The 23,090-nt window shown below is 37.2% G+C and overlaps 2 protein-coding genes across 6 annotated transcripts in view; one reads left to right on the forward strand and one right to left on the reverse strand.

Moving 5' to 3' along the window:
* The window catches only part of LOC143228774 (histone PARylation factor 1-like), a 31,670-nt gene extending 15,816 nt beyond the window's left edge, over positions 1-15,854 (forward strand). The window contains exons 3-7 of the mRNA XM_076460123.1: positions 11,431-11,596; positions 13,093-13,282; positions 13,724-13,822; positions 14,550-14,788; positions 15,449-15,854. Of these exons, the coding sequence (XP_076316238.1) occupies positions 11,431-11,596; positions 13,093-13,282; positions 13,724-13,822; positions 14,550-14,788; positions 15,449-15,753 (999 nt within the window). The 3' untranslated portion in view covers positions 15,754-15,854. The remainder of the gene's footprint in view (positions 1-11,430; positions 11,597-13,092; positions 13,283-13,723; positions 13,823-14,549; positions 14,789-15,448) is intronic.
* A 62-nt stretch (positions 15,855-15,916) lies between these two features.
* LOC143228773 (allene oxide synthase-lipoxygenase protein-like) overlaps positions 15,917-23,090 on the reverse strand; it is a 141,841-nt gene continuing 134,667 nt past the window's right edge. For 4 of the 5 annotated variants that reach the window (XM_076460113.1, XM_076460119.1, XM_076460116.1 and 1 more), the window contains 5 exons: positions 21,230-21,335; positions 17,893-17,984; positions 17,448-17,624; positions 16,354-16,517; positions 15,917-16,194 (listed from right to left, as the gene is read on the reverse strand). In XM_076460113.1, coding sequence (XP_076316228.1) covers positions 16,080-16,194; positions 16,354-16,517; positions 17,448-17,624; positions 17,893-17,984; positions 21,230-21,335 — 654 coding nt within the window. In that variant the 3' untranslated portion in view covers positions 15,917-16,079. The remainder of the gene's footprint in view (positions 16,195-16,353; positions 16,518-17,447; positions 17,625-17,892; positions 17,985-21,229; positions 21,336-23,090) is intronic. The other variant, XM_076460118.1, reaches the window with a different exon arrangement.

Here is a 23,090-nt window from a genome sequence, read left to right on the forward strand (position 1 = left end):
GGTTACAGTAGAGACAAGTAACTCTATGGTTCAGGGTTACAGTAGAGACAAGTAACTCTATGGTTCAGGGTTACAGTAGAGACAAGTAACTCTATGGTTCAGGGTTACAGTAGAGACAAGTAACTCTATGGTTCAGGGTTATAGTAGAGACAAGTAACTCTATGGTTCAGGGTTATGGTAGAGACAAGTAACTCTATGGTTCAGGGTTACAGTAGAGACAAGTAACTCTATGGTTCAGGGTTACAGTAGAGACAAGTAACTCTATGGTTCAGGGTTACAGTAGAGACAAGTAACTCTATGGTTCAGGGTTATAGTAGAGACAAGTAACTCTATGGTTCAGGTAGAGACAAGTAACTCTATGGTTCAGGGTTATAGTAGAGACAAGTAACTCTATGGTTCAGGGTTATAGTAGAGACAAGTAACTCTATGGTTCAGGGTTACAGTAGAGACAAGTAACTCTATGGTTCAGGGTTATAGTAGAGACAAGTAACTCTATGGTTCAGGGTTACAGTAGAGACAAGTAACTCTATGGTTCAGAGGTTACAGTAGAGACAAGTAACTCTATGGTTCAGGGTTACAGTAGAGACAAGTAACTATGGTTCAGGGTTACAGTAGAGACAAGTAACTCTATGGTTCAGGGTTACAGTAGAGACAAGTAACTCTATGGTTCAGGGTTATGGTAGAGACAAGTAACTCTATGGTTCAGGGTTACAGTAGAGACAAGTAACTCTATGGTTCAGGGTTACAGTAGAGACAAGTAACTCTATGGTTCAGGGTTACAGTAGAGACAAGTAACTCTATGGTTCAGGGTTACAGTAGAGACAAGTAACTCTATGGTTCAGGGTTACAGTAGAGACAAGTAACTCTATGGTTCAGGGTTACAGTAGAGACAAGTAACTCTATGGTTCAGGGTTAGTAGAGACAAGTAACTCTATGGTTCAGGGTTACAGTAGAGACAAGTAACTCTATGGTTCAGGGTTACAGTAGAGACAAGTAACTCTATGGTTCAGGGTTACAGTAGAGACAAGTAACTCTATGGTTCAGGGTTACAGTAGAGACAAGTAACTATGGTTCAGGGTTACAGTAGAGACAAGTAACTCTATGGTTCAGGGTTACAGTAGAGACAAGTAACTCTATGGTTCAGGGTTACAGTAGAGACAAGTAACTCTATGGTTCAGGGTTACAGTAGAGACAAGTAACTCTATGGTTCAGGGTTACAGTAGAGACAAGTAACTCTATGGTTCAGGGTTACAGTAGAGACAAGTAACTCTATGGTTCAGGGTTACAGTAGAGACAAGTAACTCTATGGTTCAGGGTTACAGTAGAGACAAGTAACTCTATGGTTCAGGGTTATGGTAGAGACAAGTAACTCTATGGTTCAGAGACAGAGACAAGTAACTCTATGGTTCAGGGTTACAGTAGAGACAAGTAACTCTCATGGTTCAGGGTTATGGTTCAGTAGAGACAAGTAACTCTATGGTTCAGGGTTACAGTAGAGACAAGTAACTCTATGGTTCAGGGTTACAGTAGAGACAAGTAACTCTATGGTTCAGGGTTACAGTAGAGACAAGTAACTCTATGGTTCAGGGTTACAGTAGAGACAAGTAACTCTATGGTTCAGGGTTACAGTAGAGACAAGTAACTCTATGGTTCAGGGTTACAGTAGAGACAAGTAACTCTATGGTTCAGGGTTACAGTAGAGACAAGTAACTCTATGGTTCAGGGTTATAGTAGAGACAAGTAACTCTATGGTTCAGGGTTACAGTAGAGACAAGTAACTCTATGGTTCAGGGTTACAGTAGAGACAAGTAACTCTATGGTTCAGGGTTACAAGTAACTAGTAGAGACAAGTAACTCTATGGTTCAGGGTTACAGTAGAGACAAGTAACTATGGTTCAGGGTTATAGTAGAGACAAGTAACTCTATGGTTCAGGGTTACAGTAGAGACAAGTAACTATGGTTCAGGGTTACAGTAGAGACAAGTAACTCTATGGTTCAGGGTTACAGTAGAGACAAGTAACTCTATGGTTCAGGGTTACAGTAGAGACAAGTAACTCTATGGTTCAGGGTTACAGTAGAGACAAGTAACTCTATGGTTCAGGGTATACAGTAGAGACAAGTAACTCTATGGTTCAGGGTTACAGTAGAGACAAGTAACTCTATGGTTCAGGGTTACAGTAGAGACAAGTAACTCTATGGTTCAGGGTTACAGTAGAGACAAGTAACTCTATGGTTCAGGGTTACAGTAGTTCATGGTTCAGGGTTACAGTAGAGACAAGTAACTCTATGGTTCAGGGTTACAGTAGAGACAAGTAACTCTATGGTTCAGGGTTACAGTAGAGACAAGTAACTCTATGGTTCAGGGTTACAGTAGAGACAAGTAACTCTATGGTTCAGGGTTACAGTAGAGACAAGTAACTCTATGGTTCAGGGTTACAGTAGAGACAAGTAACTCTATGGTTCAGGGTTACAGTAGAGACAAGTAACTCTATGGTTCAGGGTTACAGTAGAGACAAGTAACTCTATGGTTCAGGGTTACAGTAGAGACAAGTAACTCTATGGTTCAGGGTTACAGTAGAGACAAGTAACTCTATGGTTCAGGGTTACAGTAGAGACAAGTAACTCTATGGTTCAGGGTTACAGTAGAGACAAGTAACTCTATGGTTCAGGGTTACAGTAGAGACAAGTAACTCTATGGTTCAGGGTTACAGTAGAGACAAGTAACTCTATGGTTCAGGGTTACAGTAGAGACAAGTAACTCTATGGTTCAGGGTTACAGTAGAGACAAGTAACTCTATGGTTCAGGGTTACAGTAGAGACAAGTAACTCTATGGTTCAGGGTTATAGTAGAGACAAGTAACTATGGTTCAGGGTTACAGTAGAGACAAGTAACTCTATGGTTCAGGGTTACAGTAGAGACAAGTAACTCTATGGTTCAGGGTTACAGTAGAGACAAGTAACTCTATGGTTCAGGGTTACAGTAGAGACAAGTAACTCTATGGTTCAGGGTTACAGTAGAGACAAGTTACTATGGTAGAGACAAGTAACTCTATGGTTCAGGGTTACAGTAGAGACAAGTAACTCTATGGTTCAGGGTTACAGTAGAGACAAGTAACTCTATGGTTCAGGGTTACAGTAGAGACAAGTAACTCTATGGTTCAGGGTTACAGTAGAGACAAGTAACTCTATGGTTCAGGGTTACAGTAGAGACAAGTAACTCTATGGTTCAGGGTTACAGTAGAGACAAGTAACTCTATGGTTCAGGGTTACAGTAGAGACAAGTAACTCTATGGTTCAGGGTTACAGTAGAGACAAGTAACTCTATGGTTCAGGGTTACAGTAGAGACAAGTAACTCTATGGTTCAGGGTTACAGTAGAGACAAGTAACTCTATGGTTCACAGTAGAGACAAGTAACTATGGTTCAGGGTTACAGTAGAGACAAGTAACTCTATGGTTCAGAGACAAGTTATGGTTCAGGGTTAGAGACAAGTAACTCTATGGTTCAGGGTTACAGTAGAGACAAGTAACTCTATGGTTCAGAGACAAGTTACAGGGTAGTAGAGACAAGTAACTCTATGGTTCAGGGTTACAGTAGAGACAAGTAACTCTATGGTTCAGGGTTACAGTAGAGACAAGTAACTCTATGGTTCAGGGTTATGGTTCAGTAGAGACAAGTAACTCTATGGTTCAGGGTTACAGTAGAGACAAGTAACTCTATGGTTCAGGGTTACAGTAGAGACAAGTAACTCTATGGTTCAGGGTTACAGTAGAGACAAGTAACTCTATGGTTCAGGGTTACAGTAGAGACAAGTAACTCTATGGTTCAGGGTTACAGTAGAGACAAGTAACTCTATGGTTCAGGGTTACAGGGTTAGAGACAAGTAACTCTATGGTTCAGGGTTAGTAGAGACAAGTAACTCTATGGTTCAGGGTTAGTAGAGACAAGTAACTCTATGGTTCAGGGTTACAGTAGAGACAAGTAACTCTATGGTTCAGGGTTAGTAGAGACAAGTAACTCTATGGTTCAGGGTTACAGTAGAGACAAGTAACTCTATGGTTCAGGGTTACAGTAGAGACAAGTAACTCTATGGTTCAGGGTTACAGTAGAGACAAGTAACTCTATGGTTCAGGGTTACAGTAGAGACAAGTAACTCTATGGTTCAGGGTTACAGTAGAGACAAGTAACTCTATGGTTCAGGGTTACAGTAGAGACAAGTAACTCTATGGTTCAGGGTTACAGTAGAGACAAGTAACTATGGTTCAGGGTTACAGTAGAGACAAGTAACTCTATGGTTCAGGGTTACAGTAGAGACAAGTAACTCTATGGTTCAGGGTTACAGTAGAGACAAGTAACTCTATGGTTCAGGGTTACAGTAGAGACAAGTAACTCTATGGTTCAGGGTTACAGTAGAGACAAGTAACTCTATGGTTCAGGGTTACAGTAGAGACAAGTAACTCTATGGTTCAGGGTTACAGTAGAGACAAGTAACTCTATGGTTCAGGGTTACAGTAGAGACAAGTAACTCTATGGTTCAGGGTTACAGTAGAGACAAGTAACTCTATGGTTCAGGGTTACAGTAGAGACAAGTAACTCTATGGTTCAGGGTTACAGTAGAGACAAGTAACTCTATGGTTCAGGGTTACAGTAGAGACAAGTAACTCTATGGTTCAGGGTTACAGTAGAGACAAGTAACTCTATGGTTCAGGGTTACAGTAGAGACAAGTAACTCTATGGTTCAGGGTTACAGTAGAGACAAGTAACTCTATGGTTCAGGGTTACAGTAGAGACAAGTAACTCTATGGTTCAGGGTTACAGTAGAGACAAGTAACTCTATGGTTCAGGGTTACAGTAGAGACAAGTAACTCTATGGTTCAGGGTTACAGTAGAGACAAGTAACTCTATGGTTCAGGGTTACAGTAGAGACAAGTAACTCTATGGTTCAGGGTTACAGTAGAGACAAGTAACTCTATGGTTCAGGGTTACAGTAGAGACAAGTAACTCTATGGTTCAGGGTTACAAGTAACTCTAGTTCAGACAACAAGTAACTCTATGGTTCAGGGTTACAGTAGAGACAAGTAACTCTATGGTTCAGGGTTACAGTAGAGACAAGTAACTCTATGGTTCAGGGTTACAGTAGAGACAAGTAACTCTATGGTTCAGGGTTACAGTAGAGACAAGTAACTCTATGGTTCAGGGTTACAGTAGAGACAAGTAACAAGTCTATGGTTCAGGGTTACTCTATGGTTCAGGGTAGAGACAAGTAACTCTATGGTTCAGGGTTACAGTAGAGACAAGTAACTCTATGGTTCAGGGTTACAGTAGAGACAAGTAACTCTATGGTTCAGGGTTACAGTAGAGACAAGTAACTCTATGGTTCAGGGTTACAGTAGAGACAAGTAACTCTATGGTTCAGGGTTACAGTAGAGACAAGTAACTCTATGGTTCAGGGTTACAGTAGAGACAAGTAACTCTATGGTTCAGGGTTACAGTAGAGACAAGTAACTCTATGGTTCAGGGTTACAGTAGAGACAAGTAACTCTATGGTTCAGGGTTACAGTAGAGACAAGTAACTCTATGGTTCAGGGTTACAGTAGAGACAAGTAACTCTATGGTTCAGGGTTACAGTAGAGACAAGTAACTCTATGGTTCAGGGTTACAGTAGAGACAAGTAACTCTATGGTTCAGGGTTACAGTAGAGACAAGTAACTCTATGGTTCAGGGTTACAGTAGACAAGTAACTCTATGGTTCAAGTAGAGACAAGTCTATGGTTCAGGGTTACAGTAGAGACAAGTAACTCTATGGTTCAGGGTTACAGTAGAGACAAGTAACTCTATGGTTCAGGGTTACAGTAGAGACAAGTAACTCTATGGTTCAGGGTTACAGTAGAGACAAGTAACTCTATGGTTCAGGGTTACAGTAGAGACAAGTAACTCTATGGTTCAGGGTTACAGTAGAGACAAGTAACTCTATGGTTCAGGGTTACAGTAGAGACAAGTAACTCTATGGTTCAGGGTTACAGTAGAGACAAGTAACTCTATGGTTCAGGGTTACAGTAGAGACAAGTAACTCTATGGTTCAGGGTTACAGTAGAGACAAGTAACTCTATGGTTCAGGGTTACAGTAGAGACAAGTAACTCTATGGTTCAGGGTTACAGTAGAGACAAGTAACTCTATGGTTCAGACAAGGTTATGGTTCAGGGGTAGAGACAAGTAACTCTATGGTTCAGGGTTACAGTAGAGACAAGTAACTCTATGGTTCAGGGTTACTATGGTAGAGACAAGTAACTCTATGGTTCAGGGTTACAGTAGAGACAAGTAACTCTATGGTTCAGGGTTACAGTAGAGACAAGTAACTCTATGGTTCAGGGTTACAGTAGAGACAAGTAACTCTATGGTTCAGGGTTACAGTAGAGACAAGTAACTCTATGGTTCAGGGTTACAGTAGAGACAAGTAACTCTATGGTTCAGGGTTACAGTAGAGACAAGTAACTCTATGGTTCAGGGTTACAGTAGAGACAAGTAACTCTATGGTTCAGGGTTACAGTAGAGACAAGTAACTCTATGGTTCAGGGTTACAGTAGAGACAAGTAACTCTATGGTTCAGGGTTACAGTAGAGACAAGTAACTCTATGGTTCAGGGTTACAGTAGAGACAAGTAACTCTATGGTTCAGGGTTACAGTAGAGACAAGTAACTCTATGGTTCAGGGTTACAGTAGAGACAAGTAACTCTATGGTTCAGGGTTACAGTAGAGACAAGTAACTCTATGGTTCAGGGTTACAGTAGAGACAAGTAACTCTATGGTTCAGGGTTACAGTAGAGACAAGTAACTCTATGGTTCAGGGTTACAGTAGAGACAAGTAACTCTATGGTTCAGGGTTACAGTAGAGACAAGTAACTCTATGGTTCAGGGTTACAGTAGAGACAAGTAACTCTATGGTTCAGGGTTACAGTAGAGACAAGTAACTCTATGGTTCAGGGTTACAGGTTAGAGACAAGTAACTCTATGGTTCAGGGTTACAGTAGAGACAAGTAACTCTATGGTTCAGGGTTACAGTAGAGACAAGTAACTCTATGGTTCAGGGTTACAGTAGAGACAAGTAACTCTATGGTTCAGGGTTACAGTAGAGACAAGTAACTCTATGGTTCTATGGTTCAGGGTTACAGTAGAGACAAGTAACTCTATGGTTCAGGGTTACAGTAGAGACAAGTAACTCTATGGTTCAGGGTTACAGTAGAGACAAGTAACTCTATGGTTCAGGGTTATAGTAGAGACAAGTAACTCTATGGTTCAGGGTTATAGTAGAGACAAGTAACTCTATGGTTCAGGGTTACAGTAGAGACAAGTAACTCTATGGTTCAGGGTTACAGTAGAGACAAGTAACTCTATGGTTCAGGGTTACAGTAGAGACAAGTAACTCTATGGTTCAGGGTTACAGTAGAGACAAGTAACTCTATGGTTCAGGGTTACAGTAGAGACAAGTAACTCTATGGTTCAGGGTTACAGTAGAGACAAGTAACTCTATGGTTCAGGGTTACAGGGTTAGTAGAGACAAGTAACTCTATGGTTCAGGGTTACAGTAGAGACAAGTAACTCTATGGTTCAGGGTTACAGTAGAGACAAGTAACTCTATGGTTCAGGGTTACAGTAGAGACAAGTAACTCTATGGTTCAGGGTTACAGTAGAGACAAGTAACTCTATGGTTCAGGGTTACAGTAGAGACAAGTAACTCTATGGTTCAGGGTTATAGTAGAGACAAGTAACTCTATGGTTCAGGGTTACAGTAGAGACAAGTAACTCTATGGTTCACGGTTATAGTAGAGACAAGTAACTCTATGGTTCAGGGTTACAGTAGAGACAAGTAACTCTATGGTTCAGGGTTATAGTAGAGACAAGTAACTCTATGGTTCAGGGTTATAGTAGAGACAAGTAACTCTATGGTTCAGGGTTATAGTAGAGACAAGTAACTCTATGGTTCAGGGTTATAGTAGAGACAAGTAACTCTATGGTTCAGGGTTACAGTAGAGACAAGTAACTCTATGGTTCAGGGTTACAGTAGAGACAAGTAACTCTATGGTTCAGGGTTACAGTAGAGACAAGTAACTCTATGGTTCAGGGTTACAGTAGAGACAAGTAACTCTATGGTTCAGGGTTACAGTAGAGACAAGTAACTCTATGGTTCAGGGTTACAGTAGAGACAAGTAACTATGGTTCAGGGTTACAGTAGAGACAAGTAACTCTATGGTTCAGGGTTACAGTAGAGACAAGTAACTCTATGGTTCAGGGTTACAGTAGAGACAAGTATCTCTATGGTTCATGGTTACAGTAGAGACAAGTAACTCTATGGTTCAGGGTTACAGTAGAGACAAGTAACTCTATGGTTCAGGGTTACAGTAGAGACAAGTAACTCTATGGTTCAGGGTTACAGTAGAGACAAGTAACTCTATGGTTCAGGGTTACAGTAGAGACAAGTAACTCTATGGTTCAGGGTTACAGTAGAGACAAGTAACTCTATGGTTCAGGGTTACAGTAGAGACAAGTAACTCTATGGTTCAGGGTTACAGTAGAGACAAGTAACTCTATGGTTCAGGGTTATGGTTCAGTAGAGACAAGTAACTCTATGGTTCAGGGTTACAGTAGAGACAAGTAACTCTATGGTTCAGGGTTACAGTAGAGACAAGTAACTCTATGGTTCAGGGTTACAGTAGAGACAAGTAACTCTATGGTTCAGGGTTACAGTAGAGACAAGTAACTCTATGGTTCAGGGTTACAGTAGAGACAAGTAACTCTATGGTTCAGGGTTACAGTAGAGACAAGTAACTCTATGGTTCAGGGTTACAGTAGAGACAAGTAACTCTATGGTTCAGGGTTACAGTAGAGACAAGTAACTCTATGGTTCAGGGTTACAGTAGAGACAAGTAACTCTATGGTTCAGGGTTACAGTAGAGACAAGTAACTCTATGGTTCAGGGTTACAGTAGAGACAAGTAACTCTATGGTTCAGGGTTATAGTAGAGACAAGTAACTCTATGGTTCAGGGTTACAGTAGAGACAAGTAACTCTATGGTTCAGGGTTACAGTAGAGACAAGTAACTCTATGGTTCAGGGTTACGGTAGAGACAAGTAACTCTATGGTTCAGGGTTACAGTAGAGACAAGTAACTCTATGGTTCAGGGGGTAGAGACAAGTAACTCTATGGTTCAGGGTAGAGACAAGTAACTATGGTTCTATGGTTCAGGGTTACAGTAGAGACAAGATGGTTCACAAGTAGACAAGTAACTCTATGGTTCAGGGTTACAGTAGAGACAAGTAACTCTATGGTTCAGGGTTACAGTAGAGACAAGTAACTCTATGGTTCACGGTTACAGTAGAGACAAGTAACTCTATGGTTCAGGGTTACAGTAGAGACAAGTAACTCTATGGTTCACGGTTACAGTAGAGACAAGTAACTCTATGGTTCAGGGTTACAGTAGAGACAAGTAACTCTATGGTTCAGGGTTATAGTAGAGACAAGTAACTCTATGGTTCAGGGTTATAGTAGAGACAAGTAACTCTATGGTTCAGGGTTATAGTAGAGACAAGTAACTCTATGGTTGAGGGTTATAGTAGAGACAAGTAACTATGGTTCAGGGTTAGAGTAGAGACAAGTAACTATATGGTTCACGGTTATAGTAGAGACAAGTAACTCTATGATTCAGGGTTACAGTAGAGACAAGTATCTCTATGGTTCATGGTTACAGTAGAGACAAGTAACTCTATGGTTCAGGGTTACAGTAGAGACAAGTAACTCTATGGTTCAGGGTTACAGTAGAGACAAGTAACTATGGTTCAGGGTTACAGTAGAGACAAGTAACTCTATGGTTCAGGGTTACAGTAGAGACAAGTAACTCTATGGTTCAGGGTTAAGGTAGAGACAAGTAACTCTATGGTTCAGGGTTACAGTAGAGACAAGTAACTCTATGGTTCAGGGTTACAGTAGAGACAAGTAACTCTATGGTTCAGGGTTACAGTAGAGACAAGTAACTCTATGGTTCAGGGTTACAGTAGAGACAAGTAACTCTATGGTTCAGGGTTACAGTAGAGACAAGTAACTATGGTTCAGGGTTACAGTAGAGACAAGTAACTCTATGGTTCAGGGTTACAGTAGAGACAAGTAACTCTATGGTTCAGGGTTACAGTAGAGACAAGTAACTCTATGGTTCAGGGTTACAGTAGAGACAAGTAACTCTATGGTTCAGGGTTACAGTAGAGACAAGTAACTATGGTTCAGGGTTACAGTAGAGACAAGTAACTCTATGGTTCAGGGTTATAGTAGAGACAAGTAACTCTATGGTTCAGGGTTACAGTAGAGACAAGTAACTCTATGGTTCAGGGTTACAGTAGAGACAAGTAACTCTATGGTTCAGGGTTATAGTAGAGACAAGTAACTCTATGGTTCAGGGTTACAGTAGAGACAAGTAACTCTATGGTTCAGGGTTATAGTAGAGACAAGTAACTCTATGGTTCAGGGTTACAGTAGAGACAAGTAACTCTATGGTTCAGGGTTATAGTAGAGACAAGTAACTCTATGGTTCAGGGTTATAGTAGAGACAAGTAACTCTATGGTTCAGGGTTATAGTAGAGACAAGTAACTATGGTTCAGGGTTAGAGTAGAGACAAGTAACTCTATGGTTCAGGGTTATAGTAGAGACAAGTAACTCTATGGTTCAGGGTTATAGTAGAGAGACAAGTAACAAGTAACTCTATGGTTCAGGGTTACAGTAGAGACAAGTAACTTTATGGTTCAGGGTTACAGTAGAGACAAGTAACCCTATGGTTCAGGGTTACAGTAGAGACAAGTAACCTTATGGTTCAGGGTTACAGTAGAGACAAGTAACTCTATGGTTCAGGGTTACAGTAGAGACAAGTAACTCTATGGTTCAGGGTTACAGTAGAGACAAGTAACTCTATGGTTCAGGGTTACAGTAGAGACAAGTAACTCTATGGTTCAGGGTTACAGTAGAGACAAGTAACTCTATGGTTCAGGGTTACAGTAGAGACAAGTAACTCTATGGTTCAGGGTTACAGTAGAGACAAGTAACTCTATGGTTCAGGGTTACAGTAGAGACAAGTAACTCTATGGTTCAGGGTTACAGTAGAGACAAGTAACTCTATGGTTCAGGGTTACAGTAGAGACAAGTAACTCTATGGTTCAGGGTTACAGTAGAGACAAGTAACTATGGTTCAGGGTTACAGTAGAGACAAGTAATTCTATGGTTCAGGGTTATACTAGAGACAAGTAACTCTGTGGTTCAGGGTTATAGTAGAGACAAGTAACTCTATGTATCATATTTCATTGATGAAATGTCCATACTTATTACTAAACATTCTATAAATATTAACTTTTATATATAATAGTAATTAAATTTATATATTTTTCTCCAGAAAAGCTTCTCCAGTAAATAAATTGGAGGATGAAAATAGTGAAATAAAGCTTCCTTCTTCTCCAGACGATATCCATGAAAATATTAAGTCAAAGTTTCTCGTAACAATGCCAGAAGACTTCTTTCATTTTTGGGAGTTTTGTAAATCCATGAATGCTGAAAAGCCACAGGGTAACCTTTAAACTCAAAATTGTTTCTTTCTGTAAAATAATAATAAAGATTGTTTGCCAGTATGGGACAGAAAGTTCCTGTACTTAAAACTTCGTATTACACAACTTAAAACATTTTAAATTATGTTTATTTTCAGAGAAATAGGTGGAGTGTAATTATTAAAATTTGTTAGCTGGTACATTTAATTTTTTAACAAACAATTAAAATGTGTGTTATCTTTTATAAATGTGTGCATAATATTATGAGTATTGTTTTAAGGTGTTTCTAAAATAAATAATCATTGTATTTGAATTTGTTAAACTATGAAATATTAAGGCTTTAGTTATCACATGTATGATATTTTGTGCAATGCTTTCTCTCAACAAAACATGCAGGGGGCTGGGTCATTAGACTGACTATAATTCGAAATTTATTGTGTTTTTTTCATAGAACCTAACGAGCTTTTATTATTATGTACATGTCTGTGAATTATCAATTTCACTATGGCTCAGGCTGAGAAGTTGTGGTCAAGATAATGCACATTTGATAAAAATATGTATTATTTTGTCCTGCTTACAGTTTACATCTACTTGACCCATGAACTCTTCAGAATGCAACCTACACTTTTATTCAGTATTTCTGTATTTTGTATCTGATACTTCCTCTCTTCTACCTCAAATTGTTGTTAACTAATCACTTTAGAGTAAAAAAAAATAGATAGCTCTGACATCAAATATATAATACCATTCTGTAAAAGTTTATGACATATGATCCTTGGCCCTCCCTATACAAATAAGGTTAAATAATTATTACATTGCTAAATAATATCCAGAAAACTGACACAACTTCAGTGAAGAAGCCACTTGTCATGCTAGAAGTCTCAGATTTTATCCCAAGACAAGGAGATGCTGGAACTTAGAGCTTAACCATTTTCAGCCCCTGTAATAGTGATTTCCTTTATAGATGGACTTAGAAATAACATTTTGACTTAGAGTTTAGATTAATTCTGTTCATTATAAAGGAAATTATAGAGATTTGTTCTCAAGTTCATTTATTCCACAAGCTTGTGGAACCTTCAGTTGGACAGAGGTTATTAAGTCTTTAACAATGTTTATAAAAATGCTAGCCAAAGGTGTACGTGGTTTCTTATAGCAAAGTGACCTCAGGCTATATGCTGTGTCTACCGAGAGGAAACAATTCCCTGATTTTAGCATTGTAAGTCAAAGAAACTTATATACTGTCCCACAGTGGGATGTGTACTGAGTGAACAGATTTCTAAGCTTGTATTAAGTTTAATGATACAATGAAATCCACATTTATAGCTACCCCATTCTTACCCCAATGCTGTTGTAAATCACTCTAGACTATTAATTTACAATTATATAGTTTTTACTTTTAAGAATTATTATATTTAATATTGTACATGAAGTCACAAGTCCTTAGTCTTCTGTGGCATAAGCTGGTTGGTTTTCCAACATTTTATTTGAGGCTAAGGCAGTTTAACTGGTTTGTTCTAGATGCCTTAAAAAATGCATTGGGAATTGAACTTGTAGGACCATTTGATATTCTGGGGAAAAAGCTTAGGAACATTCATGTACAGAAACCCAGTGACTTCCTCCGTCACTGGCGATATTACTACGATCCACCAGAGTTTCAGACGGTCTTTAAAGGTGACAACAAAACCCAGTATCACTTAGGATACTTCAGGTAAAACGTTTCTCCTTCCAAAATAATTTTGTTGCCGATCGACTGTTTAACTGTATACGATGGTAAAAGTTCACCGTGTTTCCATCATGTATAAAAGGATAAAACAGAAACTGTTTAAAATTACTTTGTTTTTTACTACTTAAGTTTTAAGATCACTTATCCATCCACTGTAGAACTTTTAAATACAGACGTAGTCAGACGAGAAGAAAACTAGTCGGAGAAATGTATTTAGTGCATGTGTTTGAGATTTGAAGACATCTTGTGTTGATAGTAAGGAACATCATATTGATGTAAGTAACTTCAGGGGTATTTATTTATGTTAAATGGACAACTTCCAAGTTCACAGGAAGTATCATGATTCATAAGTGGTTATACAAAGAGTGTTAACTGATTTCTCCTGAGAGATGTTAGGAGAATAACTAACCTTCTTGTTCACATTAGAGATGAACCCGGTGAACCACCAGTATTTGTAGCTGCTAATTCTGCTACTAGGGGATGCAAGATCACTCCTGTAGGCGACAATCTTTTTGCTGCTGTCAAGTAAGTTCTTACCTTTAACCCTTTTTACAACAGAAATCTTATGGTAAAACCTCATAGCGTGAGAGGTTTTCTTTACATTTCTACCCACTACATGAAATATGGTTATTTCTTTGCCTGTTTTGCATTTTGTGTGGTTCAATTGAAAATGATTTTAAAGTAAACAAGAATTCTATATTAATTGGTCATGTGTTAGCAGTATCAAGTATACCTATGTTTGCAGTATAAATCAAAACCTAGTCTGAGAACTATGATCCAAGAGTTAGCTGTTAGTACTGTCAAATAACTGCTTTCCTTCCAATCTACCAGTTTAAAATTATGGATAGCTTGCTGTATCTATGTGAAAGAAATTCCACCAACTCCACGTATATATACATTTAATACATTTGGTAATGATCTCAAATTTGTATAGTCTTTTCAATAAGTAACATAAAGGAACTTCTGTTGCTGAAGGGTTTTTGGACAAATAACTAAGAACCATTTTGTTCTATCTGGTAAAAGTTTATGATTTATGTTGGGAATCAGATGATGTTTTATGTTAAACCTATATATTAATCGATGCATATAGTATGTGTGATAGCATTCATAGTTACATATTACATATACATTCTTCATTGGAAGCCGATCAAAATATGGTTTTCAGCTTTAAACGATTTTGTATTAAACGGTATTGTAAACAGCTTCCTCCCAAAGCTGAAACATGTTTAGTTTTTGATTTTATATTTATCAGTGTGGAAATAACAAAGGTTCTTCAGACGTCTTGTGCAAAGAAAATGAAAGACAAATTACTCGAAATCCAAGAGACATTAAAGAAGTGGGCAGACAAACATCACTACAGTTTAGAAACAAAAACAATGAATATTAAAAAGAGGAACAGAAAGATAGTGACAAAGACGTTCCACGGTGCAGGAATAGTTGTCCCCGTCGACAGTAATAACGTGGGTTATAGACCTCTACCAGAAACTAACAGTAAGTAATTCCACTTTTATACCTTGTAAACTTCGCTTGTGATTTGTTTTCTAAAATAGACCACTTAGAGTTAGTTTACAGACAATCTTAATGAATGTTATTAATGTAAATGCATCTACCTAAACAAACCCACTAGAAAATCAAGCACAAAATGTTTACTGTTTCTTGTTCCTGGACAGAAAGTGTTATTTACCAATTACTTATGTCTAAAGTAAATGGAAAAGACCTATTTTTCTCTTCAAACTTTGCTTTTGTGACCTGGGAGCATATAACGAAAACATGATAGGAGACTGTATTTAGGGGCTGATACGTGAAAGTGATTTACATTACAGTCACAAATATCGAAAAACTACTCACTTCTAAACATGTTTGCATAACTTTAGTATAAATACATGTAAATCTTGATTCATATGTTGTTTTATTCAGACCTTATGTAAATGAAAATGTGCAAATTTGTCTGTTTTTATATATAAAATAGGTGCATTTCTAAATTTGATTATCCAGGTCACAAAAGCAAAGTTTGAAGGGAATAATGGCCATTTTCTGTACTTTTACAACATAAGCAAATAACACATACTATCCAGGAACAAAATTTGTGTTACATAGTGTTATTGGTTGAGAGTTAAAATATTCTAATGAATTAGGAATATGTGTTTCCAGGTAACCTCAAAAACATTCTTGCCAGGATATGCGACAGTAAAACTGACAAGGAACGAGACAGACACCTTGATGACTTGCATGAAATAATGACCTTGGTCCAGTTTGCCAACGATGAATGTGACTATGGAATGGGATTTGAATTAGGAATGGATCTATTCTGTTACGGAGATTCCAGGCTCCATCCCCATATCCTAAACCTGTTGCCATTAGCGTGCGATCTTTTGGGAAGAAACGAGTTTGGGAAGATTTTGGAAGCTCATCTGTCAGATCGAAAATATACACCAGACCTCAGTGTTCTGAGCTAGATATCTCATTGATAAGAGCATATATATATTCATTACTTAGATTGGTGTAGTTCTTATATATTTTATGTAGCTTATTAAAATAAAACTGAGTTTGTTTTTTATATAGTTCACTTTATGATTGGGTGTTTATGAAACGAATTAGAAAACCAGAATTGTAGGCAAATGAGAAAATACATAAGGTCAGTTTATTAAATCATAAAACCACAGTAAAAAGTATTAATAAAAAATTTCTGTATATTTCCACAAAATGAGCAAACGTATAATTAAGCTGCAGTTAAAACAAATCATTTCTATAGCCTTAAAAATAATCAAATGCTTTGTGTATTTTAGATGCTAATGGAATTTGGAACAATCTCAGGATCCAGCCAAGAGTAGGGGAAGTCAGCAGTTTTATTCCGTTGTTGAATATTTTTGCTGATTGCTTTCAGTTCTGCACGGAATCTAGCAAGAAGTAAACAACAGCACATTGAAATGTTGCTAAATAAAGACCCCTTCACAATTATACATACATACAGCATCTGTTATAAGCTCCTGAACAAAAGACACTGTAAATAATTTTTTTAAAAAAGTTTTTCTTTCACTATATACTGAATTACTCACTCTTGGGCAGCTCTTACACAGACTGGGTGGTATAAATATTGAACTTCAAAATCGCCCAGAGATTTGGTTCCTCGAGCACTTAACAGCTTGGTTATAACCATTATATCAAGAGTTGTTTCTTTATCTGGCAGAGTCCTCAAGACGTCCTGAAGTGTGCGTGGCCTCTACAGAAGTGCAGCATACAAAGATGAAAAAAAAGATTACATTAAAAGAAACATGATTTAAGATGTAGAGATACTAGAAATTTAAAAACCAGCTTTAGTGTGTCAATTCCCACGTTTTCTTTCTCTTATAGCTGTGGCCGAGTCGTCTGAAGGTTGCAGGTTCAAATCCCCATCACACCAAACATGCTTGCCCTTTCAGCTGTGGGGGCATTATAAGGTCAATCCCACTATTTGTTGGTGAAAGAGTAGCCCAAGAGTTGGCAGTGGGTGGTGATGACTAGTTGCCTTCCCTCTAATCTTAAACATTGCTAAATTAGGGACAGCTAAAGCAGATAGCCCTCGAGTAGCTTTGTACAAAATTAAGGAAACAAATCTTATAGCAGCTATTCTCTGCTAGTTGCTACAGAATTATCGGTTATAATCACAACATTATGTCCATGGACAACATGGCATTCAGTGCACACTTTTGCAGAAATGATGACATTCAAATGAGAAAGGTTTTCACAGGTGTTGAAATTGGTTGAAAATAGATGTTTTTGTTTGTTTGTTTGTTTCATTTTAAATGTCATTCCTAAGATTAAGAGGTTGGCCATCTTCTCATATCAAAACCATACCCCTGCTAACCCTGAAGACTTGTGTAGGAGCGACACAATGTTGCTGTCACGGCTGACAACAAGCCACAGTTATGAGGCCAAGTTCACGTCCACCTTATTAACTCCTATCTACATATAACCTTGAACTTCTTCAAAGCAATATGGATAAACTTATCTAGAATAACAGTATCTTTAAAAAGTCAGTACAGTATTTTTTAAACCCATAATATCACTCAAGCTAAACACTTTACAAGGTACTCTAGGACTTCAAGTGAATAGCATACAATTGATTGTTTCATTCTTGTTTTTACAAATTGGCAACACTAATGACACTTACTTTGTCTTGAATAATTTCATCACATACAATGCCAGGATAATTTGGTGGAAAACCATACTCTGAATATTGCTGGAAGTTAGCTGCAGCATGTCCAATGCTACAAGTCGATATCACAACACTCACCACATCAATAACCTGATCAACTGTGGTGAATTTCCCACTTTCTCCTGGAACACCCTAATCCAAAAATAAATCACTCTATAGTCTGATAAGTTTACCACAAGAATACATGTTTTTTGGGGTTGAGAAAGTTGTCAACTTGATTCATCTACATTTTTACCAATACAAGGAAGGGGGGTACGAGACCCAGCTGTTGAGAATTTATCAAAGAAAAACTTTACACTGGAATAAACCAGTAATAATATTTTTTTTTCCTCACTGAAAGTTTTTGTAAATATATGATTAAACTAGTCGTTTGTACATACAAACAAGCCAACGTACGTACCAACAAGCCAACACCGCCTTCGTTTCTACTTAGAACCAATTCTTCTCTCCAGTGCTGGAGTTCAGTATCATTGGTAACCTTTTGTGGCTCATCTGAAAAAAAAAGTGTTAAACTCCTCATAGTTTTGATGAAAAATAGTTTTGAAAACTTAGTGGATGAATAGTTTAAGACATTCGAGTGAAATTTTTCACAGTTACAACAGTTATTTTATATAACTCCATCAAAATTGGCTTGAGAAGTTTATGTTTTATGAAAAGTACCATATAACACTTATAAAAACCAAAACTTGTTCCATTGAGTGCAGTTTATATGTAGTCTTATCACCATCAACTTGTGATTTAAAACCAGATAGCCATTCATTAGGTGGACCTTTCTTCTTCAGGGGTAAACTGGGACAGTACTGAAGAAGAAAGGGTACATTTTTTCAAAGTGCTTGGGTTACAGGGTTTTAACTTCTATCAAGACTTTGAACCTGTTTGTTTTTTAACATCATCTTGTGGAAACCTCTAAATTTCCTGTACGGCTGCCACTGTTTGCAGAAGAAAAAGTGTGTTAATTTGTAACATACTAAACTACCATAGAGAATCAATACCACCAGAAAATTAATGGTTAGCACAACAGTTGGTCTTCTGTGGGTTTTATCTACTGAAAGCTAAACCCTTGAAGGAGATGCAAATGAGGTCCACAAGTATTCATCAAAACAGATGAATAATACCCGAGATAGTTCAAATACCACTTTCAGCAACGTCACAAGAATTCACCAAAACAGATGAATAATACCAGAGATAGTTCTAATACCACTCAGCAACGTCACAATTATTCACTAAAACAGATGAATAATACCCGAGATAGTTCAAATACCACTTTCAGCAATGTCACAAGAATTCACCAAAACAGATGAATAATACCAGAGATAGTTCTAATACCACTTTCAGCAACGTCACAAGTATTCACCAAAACAGATGAATAATACCAGAGATAGTTCTAATACCACTTTCAGCAACGTCACAAGTATTCACCAAAACAGATGAATAATACCCGAGATGGTTCTAATACCACTTTCAGCAACGTCACAAGTATTCACCAAAACAGATGAATAATACCCGAGATAGTTCTAATACCACTTTCAGCAACGTCACAAGTATTCACCAAAACAGATGAATAATACCAGAGATAGTCCTAATACCACTTTCAGCAACGTCACAAGTATTCATCAAAAAATGATGAATAATACCCGATATAGTTCTAATACCACTTTCAGTAACGTCACAAGTATTCACCAAAACAGATGAATAATACCAGAGATAGTTCTAATACCACTTTCAGTAACGTTACAAGTATTCACCAAAACAGATGAATAATACCAGAGATAGTTCTAATACCACTTTCAGTAACGTCACAAGTATTCATCAAAACAGATGAATAATACCCGAGATAGTTCTAATACCACTTTCAGCAACGTCACAAAAATTCACCAAAACAGATGAATAATACCCGAGATAGTTCTAATACCACTTTCAGCAACGTCACAAGTATTCACCAAAACAGATGAATAATACCAGAGATAGTTCTAATACCACTTTCAGCAACGTCACAAGTATTCACCAAAACAGATGAATAATACCCGAGATAGTTCTAATACCACTTTCAGCAACGTCACAAGTATTCCCAAAACAGATGAATAATACTCGAGATAGTTCTAATACCACTTTCAGCAACGTCACAAGTATTCACCAAAACAGATGAATAATACCAGAGATAGTCCTAATACCACTTTCAGCAACGTCACAAGTATTCATCAAAAAATGATGAATAATACCCGATATAGTTCTAATACCACTTTCAGTAACGTCACAAGTATTCACCAAAACAGATGAATAATACCAGAGATAGTTCTAATACCACTTTCAGTAACGTTACAAGTATTCACCAAAACAGATGAATAATACCAGAGATAGTTCTAATACCACTTTCAGTAACGTCACAAGTATTCATCAAAACAGATGAATAATACCAGAGATAGTTCTAATACCACTTTCAGTAACGTCACAAGTATTCATCAAAACAGATGAATAATACCCGAGATAGTTCTAATACCACTTTCAGCAACGTCACAAGTATTCACCAAAACAGATGAATAATACCAGAGATAGTCCTAATACCACTTTCAGCAACGTCACAAGTATTCATCAAAAAATGATGAATAATACCCGAGATAGTTCTAATACCACTTTCAGCAACGTCACAAAAATTCACCAAAACAGATGAATAATACCCGAGATAGTTCTAATACCACTCAGCAACGTCACAAGTATTCACGAAAACAGATGAATAATACCCGAGATAGTTCTAATACTACTTTCAGTAACGTCACAAGTATTCACCAAAACAGATGACTAATACCCGAGATAGTTCTAATACCACTTTCAGCAACGTCACAAGTATTCACCAAAACAGATGAATAATACCCGAGATAGTTCTAATACCACTTTCAGTAACGTTACAAGTATTCACCAAAACAGATGAATAATACCAGAGATAGTTCTAATACCACTCAGCAACGTCACAAGTATTCACCAAAACAGATGAATAATACCAGAGATAGTTCTAATACTACTTTCAGTAACGTCACAAGTATTCACCAAAACAGATGAATAATACCAGAGATAGTTCTAATACTACTTTCAGTAACGTCACAAGTATTCACCAAAACAGATGAATAATACCAGAGATAGTTCTAATACTACTTTCAGTAACGTCACAAGTATTCACTAAAACAGATGAATAATACCAGAGATAGTTCTAATACCACTTTCAGTAACGTTACAAGTATTCACCAAAACAGATGAATAATACCAGAGATAGTTCTAATACCACTCAGCAACGTCACAAGTATTCACCAAAACAGATGAATAATACCAGAGATAGTTCTAATACTACTTTCAGTAACGTCACAAGTATTCACCAAAACAGATGAATAATACCAGAGATAGTTCTAATACTACTTTCAGTAACGTCACAAGTATTCACCAAAACAGATGAATAATACCAGAGATAGTTCTAATACTACTTTCAGTAACGTCACAAGTATTCACTAAAACAGATGAATAATACCAGAGATAGTTCTAATACCACTTTCAGCAACGTCACGAGTATTCACTAAAACAGATGAAAAATACCCGAGATAGTTCTAATACCACTTTCAGTAACGTCACAAGTATTCACTAAAACAGATGAATAATACCAGAGATAGTTCTAATACCACTCAGCAACGTCACAAGTATTCACCAAAACACATACTTTCTTAAATTCTATGTTCACACTTGTTATAACATACCGTAGTAAAACTTGACAACTTTGGTAACGTAGTTACGTATGGCTGTGAATATAGCGGTAGAATCGTCCCTGTATGGATAATAGGGTAAGACGTTGGGATCGTCAACCTGTTAAAACAAACATCACTTGTAAACACCCTAGAGAACATTGGCTACATGATACATGTGTACAGTAATGTAAATATAGTAAACACCTGTTGTATTGTCTCCATCACTCGTTCAAAGATACATACTTATTTCAAAAATTAAGTTGGATACTATTTTAGAATTTCTTTGTTTTGGAATTTCGCAGAAAACTACTCGAGGGCTATCTGTGCTAGCCGTCCATAATTTAGCAGTGTAAGAATAGAGGGAAGGCAGCTAGTCATCACCACCCACCGCCAACTCTTGGGCTACTCTTTTACCAACGAAAAGTGGGATTGACCGTAACTTATAACGCCCCCTCGGTTGGGAGAGCGAGCATGTTTGGCGCGAACCTGCGACCCTCAGATTACGAAGCGCACGCCTTAACGCGCTAGGCCATGTCAGGCCCACTATTTTAGAAAAGTACATACAAATAACAACAACAAACCTTAAAACTTCTGAACCCTAGTAAGTAATGTATAGTGAGCTGTGTTAATAATGACAATGGTACCTAGTAAGTAATGTATAGTGAGCTGTGTTAATAATGACAATGGTATCTAGTAAGTAATGTATAGTAATCTGTATTAATAATGACAATGGTATCTAGTAAGTAATGTATCGTAAGATGTGTTAATAATGACATTGGTATCTAGTAAGTAATGTATCGTAAGTTGTGTTAATAGTGACAATGGTATCTAGTAAGTAATGTATAGTAAGATGTGTTAATAATGACAATGGTATCTAGTAAGTAATGTATAGTAAGCTGTGTTAATAATGACAATGGTATCTAGTAAGTAATGTATCGTAAGATGTGTTAATAATGACATTGGTATCTAGTAAGTAATGTATCGTAAGTTGTGTTAATAGTGACAATGGTACCTAGTAAGTAATGTATCGTAAGATGTGTTAATAATGACATTGGTATCTAGTAAGTAATGTATCGTAAGTTGTGTTAATAGTGACAATGGTATCTAGTAAGTAATGTATAGTAAGATGTGTTAATAATGACAATGGTATCTAGTAAGTAATGTATAGTAAGCTGTGTTAATAATGACAATGGTATCTAGTAAGTAATGTATAGTAAGATGTGTTAATAATGACATTGGTATCTAGTAAGTAATGTATAGTAAGCTGTGTTAATAGTGACAATGGTACCTGGTAAGTAATCTACAGTAAGCTGTGTTAATCATGACAATGGTATCTAGTAAGTAATCTATAGTAAGCTGTGTTAATAATGACAATGGTACCTGGTAAGTAATCTACAGTAAGCTGTGTCAATCATTACAATGGTATCTAGTAAGTAATCTATAGTAAGCTGTGTTAATAATGACAATGGTACCTGGTAAGTAATCTACAGTAAGCTGTGTTAATCATGACAATGGTATCTAGTAAGTAATGTATAGTAAGCTGTATTAATAATGACAATGGTACCTAGTAAGTAATGTATAGTAAGCTGTATTAATAATGACAATGGTACCTAGTAAGTAATGTATAGTAAGTTGTGTTAATAATGACAATGGTACCTAGTAAGTAATCTACAGTAAGCTGTGTTAATAGTGACAATGGTACCTAGTAAGTAATGTATAGTAAGTTGTGTTAATAATGACAATGGTATCTAGTAAGTAATGTATAGTAAGTTGTGTTAATAATGACAATGGTACCTAGTAAGTAATGTATAGTAAGTTGTGTTAATAATGACAATGGTACCTTGTAAGTAATCTATAGTAATCTGTATTAATA

The sequence above is a fragment of the Tachypleus tridentatus genome, chromosome 10 (genome assembly GCF_004210375.1).
Source record: "Tachypleus tridentatus isolate NWPU-2018 chromosome 10, ASM421037v1, whole genome shotgun sequence".
NCBI lineage: Eukaryota > Metazoa > Arthropoda > Merostomata > Xiphosura > Limulidae > Tachypleus > Tachypleus tridentatus.